The sequence below is a fragment of the Nyctereutes procyonoides genome, unplaced genomic scaffold (genome assembly GCF_905146905.1).
Source record: "Nyctereutes procyonoides isolate TBG_1078 unplaced genomic scaffold, NYPRO_anot_genome, whole genome shotgun sequence".
Lineage (NCBI taxonomy): Eukaryota > Metazoa > Chordata > Mammalia > Carnivora > Canidae > Nyctereutes > Nyctereutes procyonoides.
Window position 1 is genome coordinate 20859704 of NW_026575128.1, and position 16553 is coordinate 20876256.

At 42.5% G+C, this 16553-nt stretch overlaps 1 protein-coding gene across 1 annotated transcript in view; it reads left to right on the forward strand.

Moving 5' to 3' along the window:
- The window catches only part of NAV3 (neuron navigator 3), a 357285-nt gene that overhangs the window by 188600 nt on the left and 152132 nt on the right, over window positions 1-16553 (forward strand). Inside the window, 2 exon segments of the mRNA XM_055341892.1 lie at window positions 8668-8776; window positions 9454-9837. Of these exon segments, the coding sequence (XP_055197867.1) occupies window positions 8668-8776; window positions 9454-9837 (493 nt within the window).

Here is a 16553-nt window from a genome sequence, read left to right on the forward strand (position 1 = left end):
GATGCCAGAAGCACCACACTCCCCAGTTGTGACAACTGAAAATGTTTGCGGATGTTGCTGAATGTCCCCTAAGGGGGACCCATTTCAGAAACACTAGTCTAAGCCTGGTAGTTCTCAAAGCGGGGGTCTCAGAACCAGCAGTATCTGCATCGCCGGGCAATATATTAGAAATGCAGTGTCTCAAGCCTCTTTCAGACCCTGAATGAGTAGGGATGGGGCTGGGGCCCAGCAAGCTAGAACTTAAAGAGTCCTCCAAGAGTTCTGAACATTAAAATTTGAGAGCCACTGGTTGAAGCTGATTGGTACATGAGCCCCTTTGTATAGAGGAGAATGTAATTATTGCTTTCACTTATTTTGATGTCCAAAGCATAAGAATTCCCTTTTTTGTGAATCTCTCAAGACACTCCATGTGTACTTTAGTGTAATATGTGTCAGACAAATTAGTTTTATAGAGTCAATAAATTTACTGTAGTCTCATGAGCTGGTGATTCACTAGGTCACAGTGATTCCAAATAAAGAAAAAGAAATGTATTGCTTAGGAATCCAGAGGGTAGTGGCATTTTGAGCTTTTAAAAAACACTTTGTAAAATGATGTTTTTAAAAGGATAATCATCAGTTTCTATGATTTGACATTTGTACCATTTAAGCATATTTATATAAAACATTTATTTTTGAAGACTGAAGAATTGAGAATCAGTATTTGCATTCACAGGTTTGTTCGCTTAATTGCAATTTTCTTTGATAAATAGTTGTAAAAATTTGCTTTTCATTTAATTCCTTTTTACATATGTGTGTAAAGCAAACCTAGATATGATCTGCTGTGGGCCTGGTCATAAGAATTAATTAGCTTTGCAAAGTAGGTTATTATCATATGTAAAGGATAGTCAATTTATGTTCTAATGCTAATTTATTTGTAGTCAAGAAATTGGGCATTTACCCTACATGAGTTGAGGTAGGCAATATGAAGTGAAAACTCAGAAGTAATTTAATCATATTAGTCCAGAAAATGATAAGGACTTAGCAGTTGGAGTGGCACAAATACTTCTATGTATCTCTCTGCTTCTCTCCTTTTCATAGGGCATGTTTATGGGCAGAAAACCTTAAAGAAATTTTGAATACTCTTGTCCTTAGCTCTAAGTGGTACATATATGGTCCCCGAATAGACTTGATAAGTGTTTTAAAAGTTTTCCTAAAATCAAAATGTTAGGGCGCTGGTGTAAAACATACAACCAATCCAAGAAAAATATAATAAATTTATCATCTAGGTTTTCCGGTTTTATTAAAATATGAAGAGACAAAGAGCTGATGCTGCTGCAATAGATTTATGGACTCAGACCAGAAAAAATGCTCAGTGTCAAAAACCATAATGTGCGTTTTATATATATATATATTTTTTGTCACATCATTATCTCCCGCATACTTGGCCATCAACTTTTAATTATATGCTTCGAGTGAAGATATTGGGGAAAAACCTCTTGAGTTCCTTTCTTGGCTGTTTCCTACAGGAAGAAACCTGGGGTTTTATTGTCCTGTTGGGATCTCCCTGAAACAGCTTCAGAATAACGAGCCCGCGAGCAGGAGGTGAAGTCTTTCCCTTTAACGCATTACCTGCCCGCCAGCGGGGAGGGTCACGCTGCGGGTTTTAGGCCCTTTACACTCTGGGTTTTGATTTGTGCGTTTACAGCACGAGTCCAGCCCTCGGGAGGCAGCGAGTCGCTCGTCCTGCGAGTCCAAGAGCGCGAGCGTGTGTCGGGGGCCGGGCGGGGGGGGCGTGGTCCCGGCGGCCGGCGGCCTCCGCCCGGGTGGCCGCGCGCCCACTGCCGTGGGGGCCCGCCCCGCGCCCGCAGCCTCCCCCCGCCCCCGGGCAGCGCCGGCGACCTAGGGCGCGGGCCCCCCCCTCCCCCGCCGCCCGGTGCCCCGCCCCCCGGAGCCCCGCGCAGACCCGCCCCGTGGAGCTCCGGAGACGCAGGAGCGGCGGGGGCGGAGGGAGAGCGGCGGCCGCGGTCCCGCATCCCGCAGCCTCGCTGGCCGCTCGCGCCCGGGGATGCGCACCTGCCGCGCGGCGGAGCCCTGCGGCCGCGCGGGGGCGGGACCGCGACCCGGGCCGCCTGCGCCACCTGCCGCCGACGGGTCCTGCCAGCCGGCACCTGCCCCGCGGACTCACCTGCCCGCCGGCACCTGCCCCGCGGCCTCACTTGCCGACCGACCTGCCCCGCGGACTCACCTGGGGGCTGGCATCTGCCCCGTGAGGCACCCGCCCCGCAGCCTCACCTGCCCCGCGGCCTCACCTGCTGACCGACCTGCCCCGCGGCCTCACCTGGCGGGGCCCGGGGGGGGGGGTGCTGACCCGGGGCCTCTGCCCCGCCGTCCCCCGTGCGCACGGCGAGCATGAGCCCCGCTGACGGCGACGGGCCCGCGGCGACCATGCAGCGGCCGGCGGGGCTCTCGGTGCCGGGGGCGGGGGCAGGGGCGGCCCGGCGAGCTGCGCGGCCGCGGAAGCCGGGGGCCCCGGGCGTGAGCCCCGCCGACGGGGACCGCAGGGCCGCCGCGCGCCCCTCCAACTGGTTCGGCAGCGCGGCCAGGGCGGGCGGGGCGCCGAGCCCGGCGTCCTGGCTGCGGGCGCGCCCCGGCCCCGGCGCGGCCCAGGACCCCGCGACCCCGGGTCTCCGCTCCCCGGGGGGCGGCAGGGGCGAGGGCGGCCCGGGGCGCGCGGGCAGGAGCTGGGCGGCCGAGGAGGGCGAGAGCTGCCTGCGGGAGGGCGCGGCCCACCTGGACGCCGACGTGATCCTGACGATGCTGGGCGACCTGGAGCAGGCGCTGGGCGCGGACCTGCTGGGTGAGTGGCCGCCACAACCTGGGCCGCGCTCTCCCTCTCTCTATATATATTATTATGATTATGATTTTTGAGCGACTTGCTGCCGTTGTTCCTTTGCAGAGCCGACCCCTGAGACGCAGCAGCCTTAAAGCCCGCCCTGCGCGGGCTGGGGTCGCGGCCGCTCCCGGGCCGGTCCAGGCCTCCGCAAAGGGGTGCCGGGCCCTAGGGCCGCCGACCTGATGCTTGCCCGGGAATTAGACGTCTACGTACTTTCCCGCGAGGTGACCCCGCCACAAAGAGGGGGTGAGCAGCCAAGAGCCTCTTGGGCAAACTTTGTGTCTAGGGGGCTTCTGCCGCTGCCCCTGGGGCTCCCACAACAGGCACTAGGATGCTAGTAACACTCGCAGAAACGCACAGGCAGGCATCTTTTGACAGCTTCACTCACACGCTGCTGGGTTTTTTTTTTTCTTTTTTTCTTTTCTTTTCTTTCTTTCTTTCTTTCTTCTTTTTTTTTTTTTTTTTGTGTTTGGCAAAAAAATTCACATTGCAACTATCTAAACTACTGTGTAGGTGATTATGATACTTTACAGAGTAGGTAGGCCTTTTTGATGACCCAAGTCTTAAATAACTTCTGACATGATCTCACATTAACTAGATAGGAAGATATCTAAAGTGATTCTTGTATTTTGTTTCAGTTTTGACTTTACTACCTCCCTGAATAGCCAGACTGTAGGTGTTCTGCTTGTTACCCCTAATTGAGTGCTCTACCAAAGTACATTGATATCACACAGTCCCCTCCTCGAAAATCCTTAAGTTTTAAGCCATTGACCGCATCATATTTTGCAAATATGTGTGTTTACAAGAAAACTTCCTATGAGACTCCTCACATAGGAAAGACTTAAGCCTGACCGGTGATGTCTTTGTTTCTTGTTCATACAACGGAAGCAAAATGTAGATGTGTTCTTATTCTCTGTGTAGACCCTCCTGTTGCAAGAGGTTTTATGAGGCTTTCCAGAATCTTAGTGAGTCAGCATTAGAAGAAGAAAGCTTAGAGAGACAGCAGAAGGAAATACTGCTCAATTTGTCATGTCAGTTTAGCTCCAAAGAGAGTAATGTTTCCACAGTTGTGGGAAGAGTGATTTCTGAATCTGAATACACCAGGTGCTCAGACATAGGAGATTTACTTCTTCACCATTGTGCGATTTCTGTGATGAACTGTATCTCATAAAAGACCTCTAAGCAGTACAAAGGCAAGAGAGGGAGTCTTACTCCTGAAGAACCTTCTTATTTTTTCGATCCTCTGAAACTGTACAATCAAATAATATTCATCTTTCACTGTAAAATAGTAGCATTTATCTTGTTCTAAGGACCTTTTATATAAGTATTCTCAAAGATATGAACAGAAAGCAGTCCCCTGGCAGTATTTTTTGGTTGCTCTGTTAAATTATAGCATGCTGTACGTGGGTGTATACATGACATATGCCTTTTGTGCATAAATAACTTGGAGCATTACTGTCAGAGGGTAATCTCTCAATAGAAGCCTGTGTGTTCCATGATTCTTAAACTCAGCAGCTGCTTATTATATTTATGGGATTATTCTTTTTAAGGCTTCCCCCTCCCCAACTTATGCCAGTAGTCAAAAATGCAAGTGAGAAAGTAAGGAAGAATTTATTTATTCAGGTAGTTGTGACATGAATAATCCTATCAGGATAATGAAGCGCTCCAATGCAGTTTCCTAAATAATGATGCGTGTTATGTGGGTAAATATATCCAAGCCCAGAGCACACAGGAATTGCAGCATTTCTGCCATGTGCCTGCCTAGGTTCTGCTTCTGACTCAAAATGGCCTCTTCCAAGTTAATTTTTAGGCAGGGTTCCTTGAGTTCAACTCTTGAATCTTGAATATCCTACTAGACTAGACCAGGGTCTGTGCTATAGCTATACAGGAGACTATTTAAAAGGTGATTGGCCATGTTTTTTTTTTTTTTTTTTTTTTTTTTTTTTTGCTATTTTCTGCTCCAAGTATCTGGCTTAAGAAGATTTGAAAATTAATTTCCATCCAAATGACTGTTGGGGTCATCTACAAAATTAGGGTTCTCAAAATAAATCAGGCAGCTGTACTCTAAATACTCTAAATAATAACATTTGCCAAGGAGTTGGGGTAGAGGACATAATTCTCTGTGAATCAGGTTCATTCACAGAAAATTTGACTCCTTATTAAAAGATGATAGTGCTAGCGGTGTTAATTACAATGTACATAAAGCCTACAATGTAAAGCCTAAAAATTAAGAGCAGGACCACACGGATCATGTGGCTCCTCTGTCCGAGGCAAAAAAAAATGTAGAAGCCACTGTTTTTCCTCAAGGAAGCCTCCTTCCTGACTGTCAAGATAGTAAAGATTTACACACATTTTCCAAAATGGTACATTCTGGAATCCACTTTGAGTGTTTAACATTGTTGCAAACTGCTTTCTCATGGCTTGTAAAGTGTCCTCTCTAAGTGGGGCAGAGAGTAGGTCCCAAGGGAGCCTTAGTGGCTTGGAGATTATGGAAGTGAGAGGAGATACAACACTTTCATGACTAAATGAATTTATCATACGTGGTTTTTTTTTTTCTGCTTTTATTTTACTCGTGCTTTACATTTTACTTGTGCTTTTACATTTGGCCTTATCAGTTGAGACTCCCACCTCTCCCTCAATCTTCTAGACATCATTTGGATACAAATTTATAGGATGTTTCAGATTTGTGTAATCCTTCAGGGGGTTGTAAGTGTATTTAGTTGTATTTTGACTTTTGTGGGTCATTGAGAACGTTTACTGCAATAAATTTACTGCATAACATGATAAATCACGTTATCCTTCATAACATGAATGAAGCAGCAACTATGTTTTGCTCAGTAAGGTCTGGGAGGAAAAGATCCATTTGTCTGATTGTTATGAACAGTGCAGTGCCGTATGAGTGAGTGTTGTGATGCCTGAAACCAAAGGAGGAAAAGAAGTTGTGGTTCTGAAATACGAGAGAAGCTATATAAACAAAAATGGATTCAGCTGGAAAAGCCAAGGATCTAAGATGCCTGTTGGATTGGAAGAAGGACATTTGTTTATGTATTTTTAGATCTATTTATGTATTTGAGAAAGAACACGCATGTGGATGTAAGGGGCAGAGGGAGAGAATCTTCAAGCTGATTCTTCAAGCTGAGCAAGGAGCCTGACCTGGGCTCCAGGCTCCACGTGGGGCTCGATCCCATGACTCATGAGATCATGACCTGAGCCAAAACCAAGAGTCCGATGCTTAGGCAACTGAGCCACCCAGGAACCCCAGGAGAAGAAACACTTAAAAGATGACGAAGGGGATGCCTGGGTGGCTAAGCGGTTGAGCATCTGCCTTGGCTCAGGGCGTGACCCCCAGGTCCTGGGATCGAGTCCCGCATCGGGCTCCCTGCATGGAGCCTGCTTCTCCCTCTGCCTCTCTCCTCTCTCTCTCTCTCTCTCTCACCCTCTCTCTCTCCCTGCGTGTTTCTCATGGATAAATAAAACTTACTTTAAAAAAATAAAAAATAAATAGAAGATGAAGATGTGAAAAAAATCTACTGAAATGGAATCTCTGAAAATAAAATGTTCCTATAGTTTACATTAAGAATATATGGAAAGTAATGCAAATATAAATGTTTTTAATATTATGCCAGTTGACAAATGGTTGAGATAGAGCCTGAGCACAATGTGCAAGTTCTCACAGAGGGGAGGGGGCCAGGGGATGTGTAATGGTATATTGTACAACCTGTGTAAGGTCAATAACTATATTCCTCCTCCCTCCAGTAAAAGTCATCTGCCCTTTAGGATTTTCCTTACAAACTCCTTCTTATCTTCTTTTAGTTCCAGATTATTTGGAAGTAAAAAGTGGGCTTCTTTATCACCACTTCTCAAATATGCTGCTATATTTATGAGAAGGGTAGGGAAAAGTTCCAAGGGATTATAATTAGAATCTCAAGGGTCATTACCAGCTCTGCGTTTTAAAGTGATGGTAATTGATAAGGTTAAGGATTGCAGGACTTGAATTAGTGTAGGAGAAGTTTGTGCCATGTGCACGAGGAGGGTTCAACATCTATTTTTCTATCTTGACAATATATCTAAGGACGTTTTTTGTATTCTTAAAGTTTGAAATAATAATGCTATTGCTAAACCTCCTTTAATCATTCGAGTATTTTGTCAATTAAAAAGTAGAAACAGGCAGGCAGCAGAATGGTGGTTGTTTAGGCAACCATCCAGGATGAGGAAAAATGAACAACGCAGTGATGTTTGGCTGAAGAAGAAAATTGGGGAATGAGCAATTGGTGTCTTGTAGTCTCTGACTGCTGTGGTGAAGGTGGTTGCTGTGGTGAAGGTGGTATAGAGTTGTTCAGTCACCTTCAGAGCTCCTAGGACCAGCAGATGGAAATGAAAGGCAGGCAAATTATTCATCCTCGGAAATGTTTTCACAATGAGACCTGTCCAATAGCAGAAGGAGCCATCTCTTCTGGAGACGATGCCTTTCCAATCTTAGAGGCTTCAGGCAGAGGCCCATGACTACCTCCCAAGGGAGGCATAGATGAGTTCCTTCACTGGCTGAGAGGAAAGGTGGGGCATTCTTTGAAACCCCTGACAATTCTATGATTATATTATACAGGTGAAGTGAGTGTATTTACTGTGTATTTTTTTTTAAATCTGGCATGAATTCTATGTAAGGAAATGAGCACGTTAACTATCTATGTACATTCTTGAAATAGCCTGTAGGTATGCATCTTGACTTCTCCGTGTGACAGTTTTCATACAGAAGTTTAATCAATGCTATTTCCTACCTTCACTTGCCCTTCTGTTTTTCCTTTCCTTCGTTCCCTTCTCTTTCCCACTATCCCCTTCTTTTGCCTTCCTCTTTTCCCTCCTCCTTCTCGTACCTTCCCTTCCCTGATCCCCTTAGCCCATCCATTTCCCCTACCTCCCTTCTTTTCTCCTTCATCTTTCTTACTAAAGTTTCTCCTCACTGGACATCCTTCTGAGCCCAAACTGAACAGAACAGAAGCTGTACTTCGCCTACTGTCTCCCCGTGTTCTTCTCAGTATCCAGATAGACCAGTTTCAGATGGCCACTCGCTTGGGAGTATTACATGTCCATAATCAGACTGGTTTAATGGCACCTCTCCCTCCAAATGATAGGTAGTGGTTGTGCAAGGCTAGCATTTGTCACACTGGCAAAGCTGCTGGTTTCATGCCTGTTAAACACAGGAGGGGGTTAGATGCTAGAGCCTCTCCTGGAACTCGAGCATCTAGGTGTGGATGCTGTAAGTCTCTGTAAAAAGTGACAAATATTTAAAAACAAAGCCATCCAATGTTAATAGGAGACTTACAAAGGTACTGCTTCTGTAAGAAAAGGCCTCTTATTTCCCAGAATCCAAGTGTGTAATTGTACAAGGTAAGTTCATCTTATTATTCTGACTATACCTAGGAAGAGGTAATTATGAGGATAATTAGAATCCAAATAATTCCAGATTTTTAAATTAAACTCAGCAAGAGAGAGTACTGTGTAATATATTTCTGAATTAATCACTGTCACTTTGCATGATTTAGGTCATGAATCTACAAAGTATTATTGTATTATCGTCACTCCTTATTATCCATTATTACTTCCAATGTTACGTTTGTTTCTATTCACATTTTATTTGTAGAAAGGAGACATAATTTTCAGGCAGTAAGCATTTGGAATTCCCTACCTATTATTTTACTTTTAAGGAGAGGAATTTATATTACTTATCTAGGTAGACAATTATTCTAAGACCAGTAAATGTCTTGACTAATAAATTTATGATTATGTTACTTTTCTAGGTGAAGATCCTGAAACAAGAAGAATGAGAACAGTTAAAAACATAGCAGATTTGAGGCAGAATTTAGAGGAGACTATGTCCAGTCTTCGTGGGACCCAGATAAGCCACAGGTTTTTTTCTCAGTTCTATATATAAAGAGAAAAATAACAGCCAAGCACCTAACCTCTTATAAGGATAAAGAAAGAATTTTAGTTTCCTTATTATTTTCGTCAATTTTACATGGCATTCATCTGGTGACTTCTTAGGACAGACCCAGGGACTTTTTTCTCCTATCCATCTCTTCTTCCATGTAGTGTCCCTTTCAAACCGAATTAGCCACTGAAACTACCACCATCACTACTAAGTAGATTTCATGCCTGTGACAGACAGCAAGGCAAAGTTGCAGTTGAAATGCATCTAGGGCAGGGGTGGGAGCAGGGGGTCGGCGATGGGCGAGGGATAGACCATGAAACATAATTGTACTCCACTTCCAGGATGGTTCTGGGAAGCCTTTGGGGTTAGGTTAAGGGTTTGTTGAAACTGTGAAACAAAATTCTGTTTCATGTAAAATGATTGATGATGGCCTTTCTTTTGAAAGCAGAAATGCAAAACAACAGACTTCAAATGAATGCCCCTTCCCACACTGACATGTGCAGAGGTGTTTTGCATCTCATGATGAATGCCTAATTTGACTCGCATGCAAATGACGTACTTCTAAGAAATGACTCCGCTCTAGCCTTTCCTGTAGACCATAGTCTTGGTCTATGATACCAAGTGAATTATAGTTATTTCTTCATTTGTTTAACAGCACCCTGGAGACAACATTTGACAGCACTGTGACAACAGAAGTGAATGGAAGAACCATACCCAACCTGACAGGCCGACCCACTCCCATGACCTGGAGGCTGGGTCAGGCATGTCCTCGACTTCAGGCTGGAGATGCTCCCTCCCTGGGGGCTGGCTACCCTCGCAGTGGCACCGGCCGATTCATCCACACGGACCCCTCGAGGTTCATGTACACGACGCCTCTCCGTCGAGCAGCTGTCTCTCGGCTGGGAAATCTATCACAAATTGACATGAGTGAGAAAGCAAGCAGTGACCTGGACATGTCTTCTGAAGTTGACGTTGGTGGATATATGAGTGATGGTGACATCCTTGGGAAAAGTCTCCGGGCTGATGACATCAACAGTGGGTAAGCGGCCTTTATCTCTATCAGCGTTATGCGAACGGGGACGGTGGCCTACAGAGATGCATTAGCTGGAAGAGGAATAATTAGGCTAGCTCACAGAGTCATTAGAAACCGTGACAAATGGAAGGTTATTGGGGGTATATCAGGCCCCCTTTTCTGCTCATTTGTGAAGAGTAAAATATCTAAGACTTCTGTAAAATCATTTCATTGTAAGCTATTAAATTTTTCTCTTATGACTTCAGAGAAACAAATATGCCTTTGCTTTTCAGAGTGATTTTCACATGCTTCTTAAGTAACAGATTTTGTAGTGAAAGATGTGAGAAGACAGGAGGAATTTTGCTGAGCTGCTGGACTTGTTTTTTTTTTTTTTTTTTTTTTAATTTGGCTTGTCAAAGCTGCCTCTAACTTTGAAGAACAAATATCTTTAAGCATTCATTTATGTACCTCCAATCTAATTTGAGGGAAATCATTTTAGAATTGAGAGTTTCAATCTCTTTTGATGGTATCAGATTTAAAAAAAAAAAAAAACCCGCCTTTTTCTTCTGCTTTCTATTATATTCCAAAAACAGGAAATTAATTAATTAATTAATTAATGATTATATATATAGATGATTAGAAAACTCTTAAAGATTTTGGCAGTGAGGAATATTTAGTTCAATCTGAGGATGAGCCCCAATGGAAGCAATAGGATAATCTATTAAAACTACTTCTATTACTAACAGTAATTCCATACAGATAAGAAAACTGATCCTAACTGAGCACAATTGTATAAGGCTAAGGAAGAGCTAGAATGGCACTAGAACTCAGATATATCTGACTTCAAAACCCTGGCTCTGTTAATGCAAGGAAAAGCTTCCCAAATCAATTTCATGATTTTCATGTTTTGAAATTTAGGAGTTTTGACTTACTTTTTGTCCTTGTATACCTGAGAGAACCAGTATCAGAAATCATTCTTCTTAAGAGTAACCCTTCCTGACTTCATTCATGAGAGGACAGAAAAGCTTATTTAAAGGTGACAGGCCTACGGAAGAGCTTTTAGATCAGTGTGTAGCTCTGCTCTGATACCCTGCGATCCAGAGCTTGCCTGGTGCCACCTTCCCGGATGGCAAAATCCCAGCAATGCAGACTTAGACGGATTGTGGTCAGTGAGGGTAGGCAGTAGTTGAGTTGCCAATGGAGTCAGACAATTTAAATTCCTTTCTTCCATTTGCTATCTGTGGACTTTGGAGAGGCGCCTTAAGTTAGACGCTTTTTTGTTTTCTGTAATTAGGGATACGATTGCAGAATCTCCACAAAATTCCTAGGAAGTAAGAAAATAACCCACAAAATTGTACTAACTCAGAGCCTGTCACGGTCTGAGTGTTGAGTAAATTTGTCACCAGCATCATAATTTCATGTATTATCATTAATAATCATACTAATGTGTGGATGTTACTGTTATCATTTTTGTACATATTAAAAACCACCTAGGAGGGGATACCCAGCTCAGGGAACGTGATGGCAACACAGGAACAGCTAAGGCAGGAACTTTTTCTCCCGCCTCTCCCTTTTCTTACCCAGTCTTTCCAATCTCTTACATCCTCCTCTTTTTTCTTTCTTCATCTCTTTAAATGACAGCATATGTGTATATTTTTATATTCACTACTGGATGAAGATTTAATTATATACATAAATATAACATATACATGCCTATATATACATACATTATACACATAATACACACATACACACATAGGCAGTCACTCTCCTTATATGCGGTAGTTACATTCCTTTTTTTTTTTTTTAATTTATTTATGATAGTCACAGAGAGAGAGAGAGAGAGGCAGAGACACAGGCAGAGGGAGAAGCAGGCTCCATGCACCGGGAGCCCGACGTGGGATTCGATCCCGGGTCTCCAGGATCGCGCCCTGGGCCAAAGGCAGGCGCCAAACCGCTGCGCCACCCAGGGATCTCAGTTACATTCCTTTTTTAAAAAAAAATTTTTATTTATTTATTCATGAGAGACACAGAGAGGCAGAGACACAGGCAGAGGGAGAAGCAGGCTCCATGCAGGGAGCCCAATGGGACTCGATCCCGGGGCCCTGGGGTCACGGCCTGAGCCCAAGGCAGACACTCAGTTGCTGAGCCACCCAGGCGTCCCGCAGTAGTTACATTCAATGAGGGTGCCACATACACCAAATTAATGAATATTGAACCATTGCTCCTAGGGGAAAGACAGATGTGGCTCTTGTGAGCTTTAGGTCACATTTTTATCAACTCATCAGAATATAATCGTGTTTTGTGTGTATTTCAATTTAAAGCCACCTTCCTTATTAGTACATGCTGTCGATTCATTAACATTGAGCTCATGCCTTCTCACCACTGCAGTTCATGCCTTGAAGAAGCTTATCTAACACATTATTTTCCATAAGACATATCACAGTCTTCCTACACTTAGGATCACAAGAACTCTTCAGCACTACACTTGGGGGGCATTTTAAACAGAAGAATCTCCAAGACAAAGCACAAAAATGTGGAAAATGTGGCTCTAAAGGGACTGTAAAAAGGATACGTTGGCAGTAGGAGAGCTGAATCAAGAAAGCAGAATGTCACCTTATTTGACCTCAGCTGGGAATGCCCTTATGGGGCAACTCAGACTTGTTGCTGCTCTGTGCCTCTCCATGAGGCACCATGAAAATGTTGCAATTATTGATTTGCAAATTTTAGCAAGTAAGCAAATTTGCAAACATGGAGTTTGTGAATAATGAAGATTGACTGTATTTATTTATACACCTGTAAAATGCTTATCTTGAGAGAGAAGGCATATCTTGGGAGCAGTTTAAATCAGAAATCAATGGACATTGACAATGCAATATGTGGGTAATTTCAAAAGTTTCATACACATAAAAACTTAGAATAAGGAGAAAGTGCTAAACCTAGGCATGAGATAGGAGGGAATAAGAAAAAGAAATAGTTTAGTTACACTCTCTGATTTAAATAGCTATAGAGGAGGGGACTGTATTAAGAGAATTTTTGTAGGAAAAGTATAAATGATGTAGAAAGAAGGCCATTTAGTGAGCCTGACTAAAATATAATTTTCAAAATCAGAGGGACAATGGGATTAGATGACACTCACTGACCTTTCCCTTAATTGAGATTCATGGAATCTGAATCCTTAATTTTGAGAGATAGGGTCTCTTGTGACAGGCTTCAATAGCATTATGCTAAGAAGTTTAAACTGTGTACTCTAAGCAATGGAAAGCCCTGTTATGTTTTTTTCTTTCTTTTTTCTTTTTTAAAGATTTTATTTATTCATGAGAGACACACAGAGTGGGGGGGCAGAGACAGAGGGAGAAGCAGGCTCCATGCAGGGAGCCCGATGTGGGACTCCATCTGGGTTCCTGGGATCACGTCCTGAGCCGAAGGCAGGCACTCAACTGCTGAGCCACCCAGGAGTCCTGAAAGCACTGTTTCTTAAGGGAGATTATCTAATAGTCACAAAATAGGGCATGATGATGATTTTTGAGAGTCCCTTTTAGGGGAAATCTGCAAAATGGATTGGGAGGAGAAGCTCTGGTGGTAGATTTCAGACACTACTGCAAAACCTCATATCCAAGGTCTATAGCCCAGAAATATGGGAATAGCCTTGATGGGGATGAAAGGAGGGAAAAATTGATATGTGAGATACCACAAAGGAGAAATTTACAGAAATAATGATAGGCTACTCACAATGGCTTGAAAGAGGCAGAGAATTCACATAAGATGCCCATTTTGTAAGCACCAGAGATAGGAAATTATACTGTTACAAAAAAGAAGCAAAAAGAGAGACTATTTTTTTTTTTTTTTTGAGAAAGCAGAAGGGAGATAATGGATGTAGAGTCAGAAATGCAGACAGAAATGTAGTGATTGTGATATAAGCTGAAAAAGTCGAAGTAGTATCCAGGGTAGAGATATGATGGAAAGTGTGGTCTCATCTAGAAGATAGTAGAACTTATGGGAGACATGAGGACTTCTGGGAAAAGAATAGAGAGAAGGGTCCTGAGCTGAAGTTTGTGTGTGTATATATCCAAAATATATTTCTGAGTTTATCCTAGGTGCCAAGCAGCATTTTGCGAATGTGTGTGCAATAGTGAGTGATATAGACAAAGCATCCTGTGACTCACCCACTAGTGTTGTTTATATTTTTATAGGTACTCACTTGTCCAATGAATGAATGACCAATAGATACACATGTTTGTAAGTAAGTATGTGTGTATACATTCTTAGATTAGCAGTTTTTTCTTAAGGCAATTTTTTAAAACAACTGAATCTATATATAATGATGTATATTACAGGCATACCTATACTCAGAAGCATTTTGTATTTTCCAGGACCCTAGCTGTATTAGTTAACAGTAACTTCTGTAAACAAGAAATCTCAAAATCTTATAACTTAACACAGAGTTCATTTCTCCTTCACATAAAATCTTCACTGGGGTTTCTGACCTTCATTTGGGAAGGTACGCATGTAGCCTATAGGAAAACAAGATTGTGGTAAGTAATTCCACTGTCACACCCACATTGACACTCAACCAGCAGGTAGCTTATTCCATGGCATGAGAATATTTCATCTGTACCAGGCCTAGAAGTGGCTCATATGACTTCCACACACATTCCCTTATCTAAAATAGCTGGATGGCCGCATCTCACTATAAGAGAAGCCAGGAAATATGTTTCAGCTGTAGGCCCAGAAGGAAGAGGATGTTGTTTGATGAGAGCTGGGTAGTTTCTGCTGAATTCACTTAGGGGAAAAAAAAAGTTATGTCCATTGTCTTTCCTACTTGTTTCATGCCTCAGTGAAAACCCAATTCAGTCTTCTCTTCATTTTTGTTCCCTGTCTTTCAAATGAAGTCTTGGGTAGTTTCACAGATGAGCTCATTTAAATATGCATCAGTGGTCTGCATGTTTTATGTTGTCATCCATATTCAGTATATTGAAAAAAAAAACACACAAAAAATGCTGCATGAAAACTTGCCCTGATGATGTTGACCTGTTTGGCATTATACACTTTCTCTTTCCTGTGGCAGAGTACAGAACCCTGAGGTTTAAAGAATGACTCAGAGTTTTGTCCCCTGGGTGGAAGGTGACTAGACATCATCAGCAGGCAGTATGGCTGGTCGCAGCTCAACCGTGATTAGGGGCTATTATGTGGAGGATACCCTGGGGTGTGCAGCACTTCAGCGCTCACCAGTTTACACAGAAAAGTTATTGACATTTATACAGCGTAGCCCCATGCTTCAGCCTAGAATTAAAAGATAGGAAGATGAGAGGGCTAGAGACATCCCATGGGAATTTTAATTTGATGATGTTTTAAGTGAGAAAGAAGGGCATCGAAATGTCTGTGCTATAATTCAGGAAAGAAATTGAGTCACAGAGTTAATTTTCTGTTCCCAATTTTTAAAAGTATGTTTCAGTGATTAAAGGGACAAAGAGCTCAAAAGGCATAGTAATGAATGAAGGTGTTTAAGATTTTTTTTTCCCTCACGTAACCACAAGGAATGTGAAGTGAATGGGAATGGAGTTTCATTTTCTCATATACCTTAGGTAGAACTCAGAAAACTAGTTAATCAGCATTCGGAGAATTCAAAATTTCCTGAAGCATGTAAAGACTTATCTCTTTCTTCTCATTTTAAAATTACTTTAAACACTTGGGGATGTGAATCTGCCAGTAATTAGGAATTAGTCAGAGGAAGCCCTCTTACTTATAATGAGTCTCTGAGAAAGTCTCCATTTGTGAAGCAAAAAAAAAAGGAACATGCTGGAAAATTGGGGAGAAAGTTACATATTTTAATTGGGTGGGAATTGAAGTTATCTCCAGGTGTCACAGTATTAACACCTGGGTCAGAATATAATCTAAAATTCTACTTAAGTCATATGGCCCAAACACAGAGTAATTTAATTTTGAGGAATGATCTTCTTAAACAGGAACATGAATACTTTTATCCTTCTCATTTGATCCTCCCTCCGTTCACCTGATGACGTGAAGCATGTCTAACATTGGAAAGGGCAGGGTTAAAATGTTGGGGTTGAAAGAGTCTACATAGCAAATGAGAGCTTCCTAATCATAATGTTCCTACTAATTTCATATTCAAGATGTGAGAGTTATATTTAGTGAATGTGGACATCCTAATGGAAAAGTAGCTGGTGATACTAGCCAACACTTGTGTAGCCTTTACGACATGCTATTTATGTCTTGCCATAACTGTAAGAAGTAAATATATCATTACTATCTCCATTTTACAGATGAAATAACTGAGGCATGGCAGGGTTAAGTGATTTTAGCTAGGACTCAGAAAATTAATCTGTTTCTGGGAATTCAAAATTTCTTAAAACATGCAGTGCTGGACTTGAACCAAGCAATCTGGCTCCAGTCTATACTTTTAACCATCATGACATACTGACCCTATGAGATTATCTATATGTCTACATGTACATATTTTTCTCCTGGGTGTTGATTTTCTATAATATAGCAGAGATTTACAGCAATCTTTATTATTAGTATAGTTTTTTTTTTAAGTTAGCATGTATGATCTAGGGGATAATAGTTAATATCATCTGTGCTCATCTAAAAGAAGATGCTGAACTGTTGGGCCTTTGAGATTTAAAAAGCCTGTGTGTTCATGTCATTTAAAAAAAATAACTAATTGTAACATGTAGTGGCTGATACGAAATGAAATGCCAATGTGTGATTCTAGTAAATTA